General features: G+C 47.4%; 1 protein-coding gene across 2 annotated transcripts; it reads left to right on the top strand.

Annotated features, from left to right (window-relative positions):
* Positions 1 to 2,059: 2,059 nt before the first annotated feature.
* LOC140390138 (uncharacterized) lies at positions 2,060 to 14,116 on the top strand. 2 transcript variants are annotated; one of them, XM_072475070.1, is made up of 4 exons: positions 2,060 to 2,195; positions 9,095 to 10,313; positions 11,424 to 11,580; positions 11,671 to 14,116. In XM_072475070.1, the coding sequence occupies exons 2-4, from the start codon at positions 9,735 to 9,737 to the stop codon at positions 12,579 to 12,581; spliced, it is 1,647 nt and encodes a 548-aa protein (XP_072331171.1). In that variant the 5' UTR covers positions 2,060 to 2,195; positions 9,095 to 9,734; the 3' UTR covers positions 12,582 to 14,116. The 2 variants fall into 2 exon arrangements, with proteins under 2 accessions (XP_072331171.1, XP_072331172.1); XM_072475071.1 differs by lacking the exon at positions 2,060 to 2,195 and adding an exon at positions 2,278 to 2,460.
* Positions 14,117 to 15,935: the final 1,819 nt, after the last annotated feature.

The raw sequence follows: 15,935 nt of genomic DNA, 5'->3' as shown, positions 1-15,935 counted from the left end.
ATCAAACAAGTGGCCCCAAGATCGTTCCTTGTCCGCATGGCTGATGGCTCCCTGCTACGGTGCAACAGACGGGCACTGTGAAGAGTTCCACACCCGCTACCTGACCAAAGTGCCCCGCCACCTACGATGCTTCCTCCGGACGAACCCTGCCACGAGGCCACCGATCTACCAGCAATCCTGCCGGCACATGCGACCACCGCGATGGCAGTGATCCCACCCAACCACGTGCAGGCGGCTCCTGATCCACCTCTGCGGCGATCGACAAGAATTCGTCGCCCACCACAAAGACTGAATCTATAGACTGCACTTTTGTACATTTTGTGACTTCATCAATTTAACCTTTGTAAATATTGTTTCGTTTGCCATGTATCTGCACTATCGACACCTTCCTATGTATATACGTTCATTTAGACACCTTTTGTATATAGTCAGGCATAGATATACGCACGCACACCTTAGTATTTATTGATCTAAAAAAAAAGGGGAGATGTCATAATATCCACTCACGTAAATAATGAGATGCAGACAGGCAGTGATTGACACACAGGATGACCAGTAAGCACATAACACAGTGCAGCCAATCACCAGACAGGACACTACCACTATAAAGCCAGTGGGCACTAGGTTTCCCGCTTTCTCGGGACCCAGCCACTGAGACAGTCAGAGTCCACGAGCTAGCAAGTGAAAACACCATGCGGTAGCCAGTAAGTCTGGTAAGGCTATTACAAGGTCTCCAGTCAGTTCAGCATAGTGTCGACCCACAGCTGAATATGTATATCAGTTCTATTGTTGAATAAAACAGTGTTGGATCTTCTCCAGTGTTACAGGTCTGTTTCTAGCTTCCCTGCATCGAATGCAGTCCACATCGAACCTACCTGCCTAACACATCACAAACGTTCATGAGAGAATTGAAAAAGCAGACCTTGGGCTCACTCGACATATGCCTGGCCAGATTCTTATTCTTGGCGACTCTTCAATTACACTCAGTTTTTGGATGTTCAAACACCTGGGGCTGTGACATCTGGGGATAGGAGATTTAACCGGGACATTCCAGGAGAGGAGAACGAATCGAGACATCACAGGAGAGAAAAAGAGAGCGGGACATCTTGTGAGAGGAAAAGAGAGGGGACATCCTGGGAGAGGTGAATGGACTGGTACAGTCCAGAAGAATTGAATGTATCAGGATATCCCAGGAGAGTAACTGGAAGGGGTGAATGAGTCTCCGTAATTGGAGCTGAGGGAAGTTAAAGCTCCAGAGCAGGTAACGTCTGGACAAGGCAGGGCTGTAAGACATCAAACCTGGGGCATCGACTCACTCAATGAGCTCCAGCACACTCCCTGAGTCACCAAGTCACTCTCCCAGGTGTAGAGACACCCCACAATCACTGGGTCAATCTCCTGACTCTGGACCTCTCCTGTGCATGTGCTGATTACACCATGTATATTATCACTGCCTTGAATGCTGTGGGTCTTCCTCTTCTGATCTGCTGTCAAACACATCCGAGGCTACACATCCCACACTGATGATGTCAGTTTGAAAGCCTCCGAGGATGAAGAATGCTATTCCCACACGATAAATCTCTGTCAAATGTTTACCAGGGGAACTGAGACAGCAGTTGCAATAAGTGAAGTTTTATTTAGATGGGACAATGACAAGTTTAATTTCATAGAATTTACAGTGCAGAAGGAGGCCATTCAGCCCATCGAGTCTGCACCAGCTCTTGGAAAGAGCACCCCACCCAAGCCCACACCTCCACCCTAACCCAGTAACCCCACCTAACACTAAGGGCAATTTGGACACTAAGGGCAATTTAGCATGGCCAATCCACCTAACCTGCACATCTTTGGACTGTGGGAGGAAACCGGAGCACCCGGAGGAAACCCACGCACACATGGGGAGAACGTGCAGACTCAGCACAGACAGTGACCCAAGCCGGGAATCGAACCTGGGACCCTGGAGCTGTGAAAGCATTTGCGCTAACTACTATGCTGCCCCACCTGATCTGCTGCTCAATGTCGCCTCCGTTTCCCCGGTCAGTTTCCCAAACTTCAGGAAACTCCTGTTCCTGCAGAAATATTTGGATTGGCTGTGAGAGACGTCAATCAGAGAGCCCACCCACTCTGCCCATTCTCTCCTCTTCCTCTACCACAGCTGCTTCACTTCCTGTAGGGACTCCAAACCAAGTCAGGAGATGGTGAGTGAAGGAGCAGAATTTAGAAGAATTACATTGCACAATATCCATACTAATGTTCAGGCAGTCTGACTATCCTGTGGACAATCGGGTGTTGAAATGCCCCTTATGCTGTGTGAGAAGATCCAGCTCAGAGACCTGTTTACTCGGTGCTTTGTGCTGAGCTGTTTGATTGGCTGTGTGTTGGGTATTGAGTGTTTATTGGAAGCATTTCTCTTCTGATTTACAGACTGAGTTTTGTTGATGGGTCATTACTGAATATGAGAAGGTGAGGTGTAATTATCTGGGAGGGGCAGAGATATATTTATTGAAATGTCTTTTAATGTCTTCTTTAAAGATTTTACCTGAAGGCCTCGACCTTTCCCAAAAGCCTGGGCTTGGATTTGATTGTTTTGCCCAGTGCTGTGTGTGAGAGCTGAATTTGGGATGTGCAGTCTGAGTGAGTGCAGTGTGTCTAGTTTCCCAGGTGCAGATTCTGCGAAAGCAGCACACATTGACCAAGCAGGTAGAAAACAAAGGTTAACTTTATTTACGATATAGTCTCCTGGAGCAGGTCGGGGTTTTTATTCTAGTGGTCTAATCCCCTGTTAAAGGGGAAAACCCTGTCCCCTCGTTACCAGGGACCTCTTATTCAGGAGAGGTCACTGGGAATCTAATAGCCCTAATCCCATGACCTCCAAGAGGGATATAACACTGCAGCCACCATCCCCCGCCATGCCCGGATATATGTCCATGTCAGCGACCAGGTCCAAGGAACCCCTCGTTGTCTGAGACAGAGAACAGCCATTGGGGGCTAGCCTGCGGCATCTGGAGGGGAGTACCAGACTGGGGAGTGGTGTTTCTGCATGGAGCATCTTGACGGGGTTGTCGGCACGGAGTCAGCTGGGGGCACTGACACAAGTGGCTCTGGTGGTGGCAATATGTCCATGTCAGTCTCGGACTCGAAGTTCAATGGGACTTCGTCCAGCACCTCGGTGTCTTCAGTCCAAAACCGGCTTCTCCACAGCAGATGTGGCCGGGGCCAATGGCGGCAGCTGGGTCGAAGGTTAAATCAAACTCGGGGTGGTTTTGCTCTGAAACCCTCCAGAATCTGATCTGGGGTCTCAGGGATGCGTCCTTGGAGATAATCCATGTGCCGATTCGATTGGCGCCTTTGTGCCCTCACTCAATAAGAGACCAATCCTATCTGGGCCAACACGATGTCTGGCGTACATGTAACACCTTCCCCAAAGTTTTGGATGTGCACCAGGTCTCCTACAGCGAAGGTGCATAAAGGCGGATGCCATCCGACCTCAGCCTCAGCTCTATCTTGTCCCCAGCGGATTTTCCCGCCAGTGTCCGGGAGAACCAAACTCAAATGCATCCGCAGGTGACAGCCCAAAAGCAATTTGGCTGGAGCGACCCTCAGCGGGTCGTGTGCCATTGTCCTGCAACAAAAAAGGAAATGTGCCAGCTGCGTCACCCAAGACCCCGAAGTCTGCTTCCTCATTTTGAATGTCTGGACTCTGCGCTTCAGCACTCCCTTTGACGCTGGGTGGTAAGGGACGGTATGTACATGTTGTATCCCGTTTGTGGTCATGAACGCCGCAAACACACAGTTGTGCATGATGTCCCATTGTCCGAGACCAGCACCTCCGGTATCCCGTGCGCGCTGAACGATTGCCACAGCCTGTGGATAGTGGCTAGGGTTGTCATATTTTGTATTTTATAGACTTCCATCCACTTGGAGTGAGCGTCTAGGACGATGAGGAACATCGCTCCCTGGAGCGGACCTGCAAAATCTATGTGAAGGCAGGACCAAGGACGGCCCGACCAATCCCATCCTCAACGCTAGTATAGAATTCATTAAAGCAGCACGCCCATATGAACGAGATAATCATCCTTTCAATCTCTCTAAAAAATGCCTTTGGCAGTAAAATCGGCAGGCATTGGAAAATAAACAGAACTCGCGGCAAAAATTCATTTTAACCGCCTGTATCGGACCCGCCAGTGACACAGGGAGACCATCCCACCCTGCAAGATCAACTTTCACCCTCCCCACCAAACTAGAAATGTAGTACCTATGGAGCCCTTCCCCCCCCCCCCCCCCCCCCCCCCCCCCCCCAATCCCGAGCAACATGCACCCCTAGGTATCTAAAGTGAGTCCCTGCCCTACGGAATGGCGGCCCACCAACCCTGCCCCCCCCCCCCCCCGCCGACACACCACAAAATATTCACTCTTGTCTAGATTTAATTTGTACCCCGAGAACTACCCAAATACCCAAAGCAGCTCCAGTATTCCCTCTATTGACACACTCGGTTCTGACACGTATAATAACAAGTCATCGGCATATAAGGACACCCTCTGCTCTATCCCCCTGCCCCACCTCCCCCCGCACTATTCCTTTCTATACCACCAAACTTCTTAACGCGTTGATCAATGGCTCAATCGTGAGTGCAAACAGCAGGGGGGAATATAGGACATCCCTGCCCAGTCCCATGGTGGAGAGAAAAGTATTCCGAGATGATGTTATTTGTGTGGAAACTCGCCCTTGGCTCCTTATACAGTAGCTTTACCCAGTACACAAATCATGGTCCAATCTCAAACTGCTCCAGAACTGCCATCAAGTACCCCCATTCTCCCCTGTCAAATGCTATCTTGGCGTCCAGTACCACAACCACCTCTGTTTCCTTCCCCTCCGCCGATGCCATAACTATGTTCAATACCCTCCTAATGTTCGAAAAGAGCTGCCTCCCTCTCACAAACCCCGTCTGATCTTCATCTCTCACCTTCGGGAGGCACTCCTCTAGCCTACCTGCCAGTACCTTTGCCAATATCTTTGAGTCCACGTTTAAAAGTGATATGGGGGCAGCACGGTGGTGCAGTGGTAGCACTGCAGTCTCACGGCGCCAAGGTCCCAGGTTCGGTCCCGGTTCTGGGTCACTGTCCGTTTGGAGTTTGCACATTCTCCCCGTGTTTGCGTGGGTTTCGCCCCCACAACCCAAAGATGTGCAAGGTAGGTGGATTGAACACGCTAAATTGTCCTCTTAATTGGAAAAAATGAATTGGGTACTCTAAATTTATGTTGAAAAAGTGATATGGGCCTATATGACCCACACTCTGTCGGATCCTTATCTCTTTTAAGCAACAGGAAAATCGATGCCTGCCCCAAAGTTTGTGGTAACATCCCCTTCCCTATCAACTCCTCAAACATTCCCACCATCAGCGGTACCAGCTTATCTTTGAATTTTTTACAATATTCCACCAGAAACCCATCCGCCCCGCCACCTTCCCCGACTGCATCCTCCCAATCGCATCTTTTTATCTCCTGCTCCACTGTCACCCCTTCTAATGAAGCCCTGCCCCCAGCCGCTAACCTCGGGTACTCCAGCCCATCTAGAAATTCCTGCATCTCCCTGCCTCCCCCAGGTGGCTCTGACCTGTACAACCTCTCATCGAATTCCTTGAAGACCTTGTTAATCTGATCTGGTGTTCCACCAACTTCCCTGCTCTGTCCCGCATCTGGACAATTTCCCTTGCCGCAGCCTCCCTCCTGAGCTGACCCGCCTTATCTCCATGTTCTTAAACTGCACCCTTGCTTGCCTCAATTGGCATACCACCTTCCTGGTAGATAGTCGGTCAAAGCTCCTTCCTCTTTCCCAACTTCGCTGGGTCCCCATCTTCTGCATACCTGCTATCTACTTCCAGCATCTCATCTGTTACCCTCTGACGCTCCAACCTCTCCTCTTTGTCTAGCCTAGCCTCAAGATCATCTCACAACCCGCCACTGCCTTTAGAGCCTCCCAGACAACTTTGACACCTCCCCGTGCAGTTAAAACCTACATATTCCTTGACTACTTTTTCAATTTTGTCACTGAACTCTCGCTCCCCCAACAGTCCCACATCTATCTTCCAACCTGGTCTCTGTGCTACCCCCTTCTCCAGCACCATATCCACCCAATGCGGAGCATGATCTGATATTGCAATTGCCGAGTACTCCGACCCCTTAACCCCAGCCAGCAGCACCTTTCCCACCATGAAAAGGTTGATCCACGAGCACACTTTATGGATCGCCGAGAAAAACAAGTACTCCCGCTTCCTCGGATGCAGAAACCTCGAAGGGTCCATCCCTCCCATTTCTACCATTAGCCCAGCCAACGCCTTCGCCCCCCCCCCCCTGATGGGACCAGCGAGCGCGTCTGTGACCTGTCCAACCTTGACTCCTGCACCAAGTTCCTGACCCCCCTCCTCCCCTCATCAGTTCGTATATGTCAAAATCGGGGATGGCCCCAAACACCTTCTTCGTGAATCCCACATCATCCCAATTGGGACCATGCATACTAACCAGCGTCACTAACCTCCCCTCCAGCGCCCCTGTTACAATCACATACCTACCTCCCTGATCTGCAACCACCTTCTCCATCTGGAACTGTACCCTTTTGCTGACCATTACCGCTACCCCTCTAGCCCTTCTGTCCATTCCAGAGTGAAACACCCGACTAACCCAGCACTTTTTAAGTCTCACTTGATCCTTCACCCTTAAGTGAGTCTCCTGCAACATTGCTACATCGGCCTTCAAACTTTTAAGATGCGCAAGCACCCTTGACTTCTTGACTTGGGCCTCCCAACCCCCTCACGTTCCACGTGACTATCCTAACTGGGTGTGTCTCAGCCCCCCACCATTATCCCTTCTTATCCACCATCATCATACCACCAGACCCTGCCCCATGAGCCATCCCTTTCCATTATTAACATCAAACCCCCTCCCAGAACCCCCCCCTGCACTTCTCCTCGAAGAAATCTCACCCAGTATCGATCCTCTCTTCTCCCTCCCCCCCACCTTCTCACCTCGTAGGCCCATCGAAACCTGCTAACCAGGCTCCAATGTCCGCAGCCCTCCTCTCACCTCAGCTCCATTCACCAGCCAAATTTAGTTGGCTAGTGCGGGTGCCCCCCGCCCCCCCCCCCAAAACCATACCGTCCCCTCCCACCCAGTCCCAAAAGAAAAACAATCTAACCCATACAATTCAATAACCTTCGCAACAAAAATGCCAATCAAACCAAACAAAAACTTAAACTCTATAACAATGTGAAGTAAGTTACAATACAGGTCAATGAAAAAGAAAGTTAGAACATTTATACAGTTTCCAGCTCCCCAATCACAGTCCACGATCTCTCTTCCAGCTCCACTCCTCACTTCTGTCCCGAGCCTTCTGCCTTCATGAACGTCTCAGCCGCCTCCAATGTTTTAAAATAAAAGTTGTTGGTGTCACCCTCAGCTTTGCCGGGTATACCATACCAAATTGTACATTGCTGCCTTCACTCGGCTGAACGCCGCTCGTCTCTTCGCCAACTCCACCATCAATTCCTGGTAAATCCGAACTCCAGCGCCAGCCCACTGCACCTCCCGCTTCTGCTTCGTCCAGCTTAACACCTTCTCCTTCATGTGGTATTTATGGGAGCAGATAATTACTGCTCTCGGCGGCTCACTTACTTTGGGTTTCAGCCTTATGACCGATGAGCTCAGTCCAGTTTATACCGGGAGGGGCCTTCACCTTCTCCCATCAACTCCGCCAGCATCTTAGCAAAGTACTCTGTTGGCCTTGAGCCCTCTGCCCCTTCGGGCAAGCTCACAATTCTCAGATTTTGCCACCTCGAGCGGTTCTCTAAGTCCTCAAGCTTTGCTCGGAGTCCTCTGTTGACATCCATCACCTCCGCAGCTCGTCCCCCATCGAGGTGAGCTGGTAGCTGTGCCGTGGCACAACCTCCTCCACTTCCTTCATCTTCTCGCCCAGCTCTCTCACCTCGGCCGATGTCTTTACCACAGCTACCCTCACCGGGGCGATTGCCTCCTCCACCAATGATCTCAGTGCGACCGCTATCTCCTTCCTCAACGCCTCCATGTGCCTCGCAAACTGCTTTTCCAGCTCCACAGCTACCACCTCGGTCATCCTATCCACTGAAGTAGTTTGACCCTACCACTCAGTCCGATATCCGCCATCTTGTCAACGCTTTTACTGGTCCTCTCATTCGACGGCGAACCTGCACTTCCTCCCTTCAGAGCTGTTTTTGACATTCTTTAACGGTTTATTATTTTCCCCCTTCATTCTTCAATCTTAAAATAAATAAATAATAAAATAGAAATAAAAAAGTAAAATAAAAAAATGTTTTTAAATATTTTTTAAAATTCAAAAATAAAACGTTTCTTCCCCTGGGAACGGACTTCAAACATCCATTTTCAGCGGGGGGCTACCCAACGTGCTCTGTTCCCCCTCTACATCGTGTCCTGGATTCTGGCCTCGCCTTGTGCCAAGCTCTGCCCCCACCACTCACTTCGAGCTCGATGCCCCCTGCTCCTCCGGCCGCTGGATACTCCAGTGGGGCTCCTCACAGGCTCCAAACCGGCCCGACCCAGCGCCCAGCTCAGACCCCAACAGCCGAAGAAATCCCAATCGGCGAAACAATGGGGAAACCTCCAAAAAAGGCCAAATTATCTCGGACCGACGGAAGCCCCTTCTCAACGAGCGCGCCACCAGAAGTCTCGTACTTTTTGTGTTAAACACATACTCGGAGGATAAAACTGGTCTTTGCCAGAACAACAAGAGCAAATGGTGAATTGATGGACTGTTTTACTCCGCCCGACTTTCTTTTCCATTGACCTCACAGTGTCTGGGAAGAATGGGAATCTAGGTGGAGGAAAGAAAGTAGCCACATTTTCTGTTCCGGGGCACTGTCCAGTGTCCCTGCTGGAAGCAGAGGCTGTGTGACAGTCAAGTCAGGAAAAAGAAAGGACTTGATCCCCACACAGGGGAATAGCAGACTGACACTCGCTGTGCTACAGTCTCTAACTGAGGAGTCAGCCCCTTCAGCAAAGGAGGAGAGGGAGTTGGAGGAAATCATGTTTCTTTTTGCTGTTTTACAGAAGGATTGCACCATATGACACCAGAGAATACAGAGAGGATAGACACCGCAGATAGATCCTGACCATCACTCAAAGATGAACTGCACAACTGTGAGATGACATCCAGTCCCTTCACAGAATTGCTCAACACAGAGAAGGTTGGGCAGTGAAACCATCATCTGTGAATCGGTCGGGTCAGGGAGCTTTGACATATCATCAGATCTGAAACTGGTCAGTGGTGTGGAACTTTCCATCAGAATCAACCTTTCCGAAGGTTTGGCTGTGGGTGATCGGTCAGGGTGAGGCTGAGAAGAAGTGTGAGTGGGCTCCAAGTGTGGTGAGAGCGTTAATCATTCATGAACCACTGACTCATTCCTACAGGTGGGAGGCTGTTCAAGTGTGAGGCGTGCATCGGGGACTCATTTGATGATCTTAGGTGCATTTGTTACAACTACTGTTAACACAAACAAGGGGAACTATTCAGTTGTGATATTTGCGATGAAGGTTTTGTGATGTCTAGGAATCTCCCGAGGCACCATTCACTTGCGGGAGAAACCATTCATGTGTGAGGTGTGCAAGAAATCATTCCCAATGTCATTGACAGTCTGTAAACACCAACGCATTTACAGGTGAGAAACCCTTCAGGTGTAATGTTTGTAAGATGTCTTTCAACCACAATTTCCATCTTGTGTCACACCAGAAGATTCCCACAGGGGAGAAACCCTTCACGTGTGAGCTGTGCGACAAATCATTCACACGGTCATCAAGCCTCAGTGAACACCAACGTCTTCACACCGGGGAGAAACCCTTCAAGTGTGCTGTTTGTGAGATGACTTTCAACCGAAATTGCAACCTTCAGTCACACCAGAGGATTCACACAGGGGAGAAACCCTTCACATGTGAGGTGTGTGACAAATCATTCACACGGTCAACAAACCTCAGTAAACACAAACGTCTTCACATCGGGGAGAAACCCTTCACGTGTGATGTTTGTGCGATGACTTTCAACCAAAATTACCATCTTCTAATACACCAGAGGATTCACACCGTGGAGAAGCCCTTCAAATGCGAGGTGCGTGACAAATCATTCTCAGAGTCATCGATCCTACGTCAGCATCGACGCACTCACACAAGGGAGAAACCCTTCAAATGTGATTTTTGTGTGAAAGTTTTCAACCAATCGTCCCATCTTCAGGCACACCAGAGGATTCACACAGGGGAGATACCGTTCCCATGCAAGGTGTGTGACAATTTATTTTCGGAATCATTGGCTTCTTGCATACACTGACACATTCATATGTACGGTATGTTACAAATCATTCCTTAAATCACCTTCCCCCTGCGCATAGCAACACATTCACACAGGAGATAAACCAGTCACATGTATGGTATACAACAAATCATTCTATGATTAATCAGCCCTCTGCGAACACTGGTGACAAACCATTCGTATGTGAGGTGTGTGACAAATCATTCTCAAGGTTATCACCTCATTCATGAGATACCAGCTCATTCATACTGCGGCTCACCTTCCCTTACACAGAGTTGTCTATGTTGTTTACCCTCCAGTGCTCACACAGGGGAGCTGTCCTTCCAAAGCATTGTCTGTCTCAGCAGCATCTGTCTCAAACCTCTCCCCATCAGTCCAATCGTTTCAAAAAGATCAATTTAACCTTTGACCAGATCAAAAAATCCCTATAGTGCAGAAGGAGGCCCTTGGAAAGAGCACCCTACCTCGGCCAACGTCCCACCCTATCCTCGTAACCCTACCTAACCTTTTGGACTAAGGGGCAATTTGGCCAATCCGCCTAACCTTCACATCTTTGGACTGTGGGGAAAGAAATGATACAACCGGAGCAAACCCACACATGAATGCGGAGAACGTGCAAACTCCAGTTACTCAATTTAAGTAATTGGAATTGAACCCGGGTCCCTGGTGCTGTGAGGCAACAGTGCTAACCGCTGTGCCTCCGTACCGCAGGGTGATCTCCAAACATCACCAAATGAAGACATCAATTTGTACAGAAGCTGCTGCTCATTCACAAGTTAACCTACGATGGAAAAGAGGGAAATATCTAAACATTAAATATATAAATATGTTCATTTTTTAGACTTTAAATAATTTTGGAATTGAAAATGCAGAACAATCACAAGATTTGGAAAACTAATTTTATGAGGTTTTGTAAAATGCAGTTGCATTGGAAATGGTTCTGACTTTGTCATAAGATTGATATCTAGTCAGAAGTCCCCTTGGGTGCAGGCTGAAAACTGTCTCCACTCATCAAATGTGTCACAAGACAGCACAGTAATTTCTGGACCATGATTTATTTTTCATCTTTTCTTCCTTTAGGTAAAACTGGCCTATAACACTCAGGAGCACTCGTTGACTGGAGAGCAAGTTCCATACATCAAGGAGCTGACTGAACAGGAGGAATTCACGAGGAAGCTGTTTGGCCTCCCCAACCCCACAATAACCAATGGTGGATCAGATATGGGGATGAACGAAGGTGATGTCAGCAGCTGAGTGTTTAAACCATCAGGAGCAGAGTTAATTTATGTGATAAAAGATAATAATTGTGATTTTCTTCCTCTGACAGATACACAGGTGTCCATGGACACATCAGATGGTGATGGAGGAGAGTCGGCAGCAGCGTCCGAGATTCCTGAAAGAGCTGATGAGGAAGGGACGGAGGTGAATACCTCACAGCAATGTGGCATGGCAGCTGCAGTGAAGGAGGGAGAGGAGTGTCAGGAGGTTAAGATGTCTGATTTGGAAGGTAGTGTTGGTGAGTTCAAGTTAAATATTGTGACTTGTGTGAAGGAGGAACCCGGTGATGATCTGGCTGCTGTGGCGGAGGAAGGGTGCTCAGAACCTTCCGGAAGTGAGGAACCTGCGGCTCTGGGAGCAGAAGCTCTGTCATCTCCACGAGCACACGGACAACATCAGGCCCATGCTGCTGTTGAAGAAAATGAAGATGCTCTGAAACCTTTTGAGAGCTTGCATCAAGAACCGGTTCAAAGTTATCGGGCCTCTTCTAACTTCCTTCAGCAAACTTTGACTGAATTTAAGATGGAGGTTAGCCAGAATCTGCAAAGAAATGATACGGTTCTTCAGCAACATAGGCAACATCTGGCCCATGTTTCTGTTGAGAAAAATGAAGATGATCTGAAACCTCTTGAGAGCTTACATCTGGAACGGGTTCAAAGTTCAGAGATATATCAGGCCACTTCTAAGTTCCTTCAGCAAGCTTTGACTGAATTTAAGATGGAGGTAAGCCAGAATCTGCAAAAAAACAGAGAGATTCTTCAGCAGCAGAATGAAGTTCTTTGTCAGCTTCTGCAAAGAAGCAATGAAACTTTGAATGAAATGAAGCAGATTCTGTCTCGGACTGTAGCGCCTGCACCTTCTGGCCAGCAGCAACCCAATGCAGAGACATCTGCTCCTGGACATGCCTCTCGTAGAGGAGACATCACATCACGGGGATGGGGGAGACGCAGAAGGAAGTAGGGTCCTTCCCTCCAACACTGCCACCTCTACCTTTATCTCCACCCTCCTTTATCATATATTTTTCTCTCGCTTTTTGGTCTGGATTGTTGCCACGACAGAGAGCCTCTCCATTGTGGGAGAAATGGAGTAAGAAGTTCAAATCTGGAAGTCACTCCCTGAGATCACAGCACCTCCCATTTTTCTGGGATCAAGAATGGTCAAGGTTGTGGTTTACACATTTCATAGAGGACATTTCATTGTGTGTGTTCAGAAACCAAAGATAGTTTTATGGGATTGGTATGTGTATTGGTAAACATTAGAAAAAAGGTCTAGTTTTAGGGAGGTTTCATTTAATGTTTCTGTGCCTGGAAAGGAACCTATAGTTAAATTTCATTATGGACAATGTGTGGGGGTTGGTTTCAGTTCCTGCTGGGATTCTATAGTTTTTATAGAGAGCTAAACATGAAGAATAATTATAGTTGCTTCGCAGCTAGAGGCCATTGCAGAGACAGCGGGAGTGCTTTCTTTGTCCTTTAGTTTTAGTTGAAAGCCAGAGGCAGTTGGTGATGAGCAGCTAGAGATACAACATCTCTCTCAGCTTTGCTCTGAGAAAAAACATACAACGGACTAATAGTTAAGAAAGCCAGTGACAGAAATCTAACGAGCAGTTCATTATGCAAGTTAGAGAAATGAAGAAAAGTTTCCGCCTGGTCTGAAGTTAAAGAAACAAAGAGGAACGGGGAGCAGACCGGGTACTGTTCATTTCAGGTCACAAAACTGAGCCGGAATTGGTTGGTGAGAATGCTCAAGAAAGGTCTCTAAAGCAATTCTTAAGTTTGGAATAGCTTATTACCTTCTTGGAAACAAATTATTTTTCTTTAAATTTAGAGTACCCAATTGTGTTTTTTTTCTAATTAAGGGGCAATTTAGCGTGGTCAGTCCACCTAACCTGCACATCTTTGGGTTGTGGGGGTGAGACCCACGCAGACACGGGGAAAAATGTGCAAACTCCACATGGACAGTGACCCGGGGCCGGGATCGAACCCGGGTCCTCGGCACCATGAGGCAGCAGTGCTACCACTGCGCCACCATGCTGCCGGAAACAAATCTCAAAATGTTTGGTTGGAAATCGGAATTTGTGTTACAGTGGAAGACAGACAAGCCAAATAAATCCTAACGGGGTTGGTACAAAACCCTGGAATGGAGGCACTGTCAAGCAAAAGCTTTTTGGAAAAGTGTTATTTGTAAATTCTTGACTGAAGTCTGGAATGCAAACCGCAAAGTAAAAATATTACTACGAGAGACGATTTTCAAATGTGTTTTGGGAGTGGAGTTTGGAAACCTTTATATGACAATCATCGGCGGGGGGAGAAATTCTGAGGATAAATCGCAGACACTAACTTTATGTTAATGAGACCATTGTAACTTCAAGCGTACTTTGTCATTCGTGTTAATCTTAAAACCTGTGTGTGATTACTAACGTAAAGGAGGAGTAACAGAAACTGTACTATAGTTCATCTTTCATGTTTAATTAAAATTATTCTTGTTCAAACCAATTCGCAGTCATGTGACTCTGTTCCTCTACATTAGATTTTTTTTTTAAAGTAGCAGTTAAGGACTTATGAGCCAGGGTTCCATTCTGGGATCTTTCCGTCCAGTTATTTTTTAAAAATTAAATTTAGAGTACCCAATTCTTTTTTTCCAATTCAGGGGCAATTTAGCATGGCCAATCCACCTAACCTGCACATCTTTGGGTTGTGGGGGTGAAACCCACGCTGACACGGGGAGAATGTGCAAACTCCACACAGGCAGTGACCCAGGGCCGGGATTCAAACCTGGGTCCTCAGCGATGCTAACCTTTGTGCCACGCGCCACCCCTTCCTATCCAGTTATAACATCAACTGGGATTGTGACATGTGGTTTTGCGGTGAGATATCTGAAACCCAAAGTGTGCAGATTTGACTCATTAGGAGGCTAGTCTGAACTCCATGGATTTGTTTGGATACGGTGCCCTTGTGGAGAGAAAAGGTACCACTTTGGTTCTGGTCTCTAGCCATCTTTGTGGCAGCTCAGATGCCCGTTGGGAAAATTAAGATATCCTTTGAGATTACTAAAAGTCGGCAATGAATGTGTGTGAAAACTGCATTAACTCATTGGAACTGGGAGCTCATTGAAAATAATTGGCTAATGTGTTGAGATGAACTATCAAAGGGATCTGTCAAGCTCAAAAGGCATTTAAAACTCCTGCCTTTAATTTGTAGAAGAAAGTGTTTGGAATGTTAAAATGCCTTTCACCCTGTCTGTTGACCTAAACCTCAGGGATTGACTGGATTAGTTCTGCATGACAGAGTTCACAACCGTCCATTATCACAGTTGGATGCCTGCAATCTCACAGCTGGATTTCCAGCTCCAAGTTGTTAGGGGAAGTTTGAAGTGGGACTATGATTTTTTTTTAAAGAGGATTATGCAATTGAATAAGAACTTTGGTGTGATATTGGATAATGTATTACGATCCCAGACCAGATCCCAAAAGTGGCTAGGTAGGATACTGGATCAAAACCTCAATATTTTAGTTTATTTTACAAGTGGAGAGAATGATTCACTCCAGGAGGGGTTTGGAGGAAAAATAAGGCTTTGGTATTTCTAAAATGCATTATTTAAAAAAAACTTTTGAGTACCCAATTTGTTTTGTCCAATTAAGGCGTAATTTAGCGTGGCCGATCCACCTATCTGCTTAGGCTCATGCTTGGGTTGTGGGGGCGAAACCTATGAAAACACAGGGAGAATGTGCAAACTCCACATGGACAGTGACCAAGAGCCGGAATCGAACTTGCCGCCATGAGGCAGCAGTGCTAACCATGGTGCCACCTTGCTCCCCTTTTGATGCATTATTAAACTTTAAACTTCACACCCGAAAAGAACAGCTTACAATTACCCCTCCACACAACCATACAATTTCCCATTAAACAACAAGAAAAGAAATATACAGCTCTTACACTTGCTGTATAAAACAGGTTTGGCTCTGGTTGAATATTTTCAAAAGCCTGCTTCAAATAGGTTGTTTCAGTCTCTTCCTTGTGCTCGGCTTTAAAATATTATTACTCTTTTTTTTAAAACCATCCTACTTGGAAATAATTGTGGACTCCGAGCCAGGCAGATCAGAACTTAGCTTCTCTGTCTCTCAGTGCTTTTCCAAACTCACTGCCTTTCTAACTTTCTGGGCTCCACCCAGCAATCGCCCCATCTTCCCAAGCTAAAAAAAAAAAATCTCTGTAGGCTGCAAAAGCACATTAACTCCCTAGTCAAACCACAGTCCATTAGCCTAGACTGAAAAACATCCCCTTCATCAATTTTACCCACTATTCCCTCAAAGAA

This window comes from Scyliorhinus torazame, chromosome 14 (assembly GCF_047496885.1).
Source record: "Scyliorhinus torazame isolate Kashiwa2021f chromosome 14, sScyTor2.1, whole genome shotgun sequence".
Taxonomy (NCBI): Eukaryota; Metazoa; Chordata; class Chondrichthyes; order Carcharhiniformes; family Scyliorhinidae; genus Scyliorhinus; species Scyliorhinus torazame.
This window is presented reverse-complemented; position numbering and strand designations above follow the sequence as displayed.

Coding starts and splice junctions, on each gene's coding strand:
- LOC140390138 (XM_072475070.1), top strand. CDS start 9,735: ATGTCTTTCAACCACAATTTCCATCTTGTGTCACACCAGAAGATTCCC. Junction 10,314..11,423: donor AGATACCGTTCCCATGCAAG/GTGTGTGACAAT, acceptor TTCTTCCTTTAG/GTAAAACTGGCCTATAACAC. Junction 11,581..11,670: donor AGATATGGGGATGAACGAAG/GTGATGTCAGCA, acceptor TTCCTCTGACAG/ATACACAGGTGTCCATGGAC.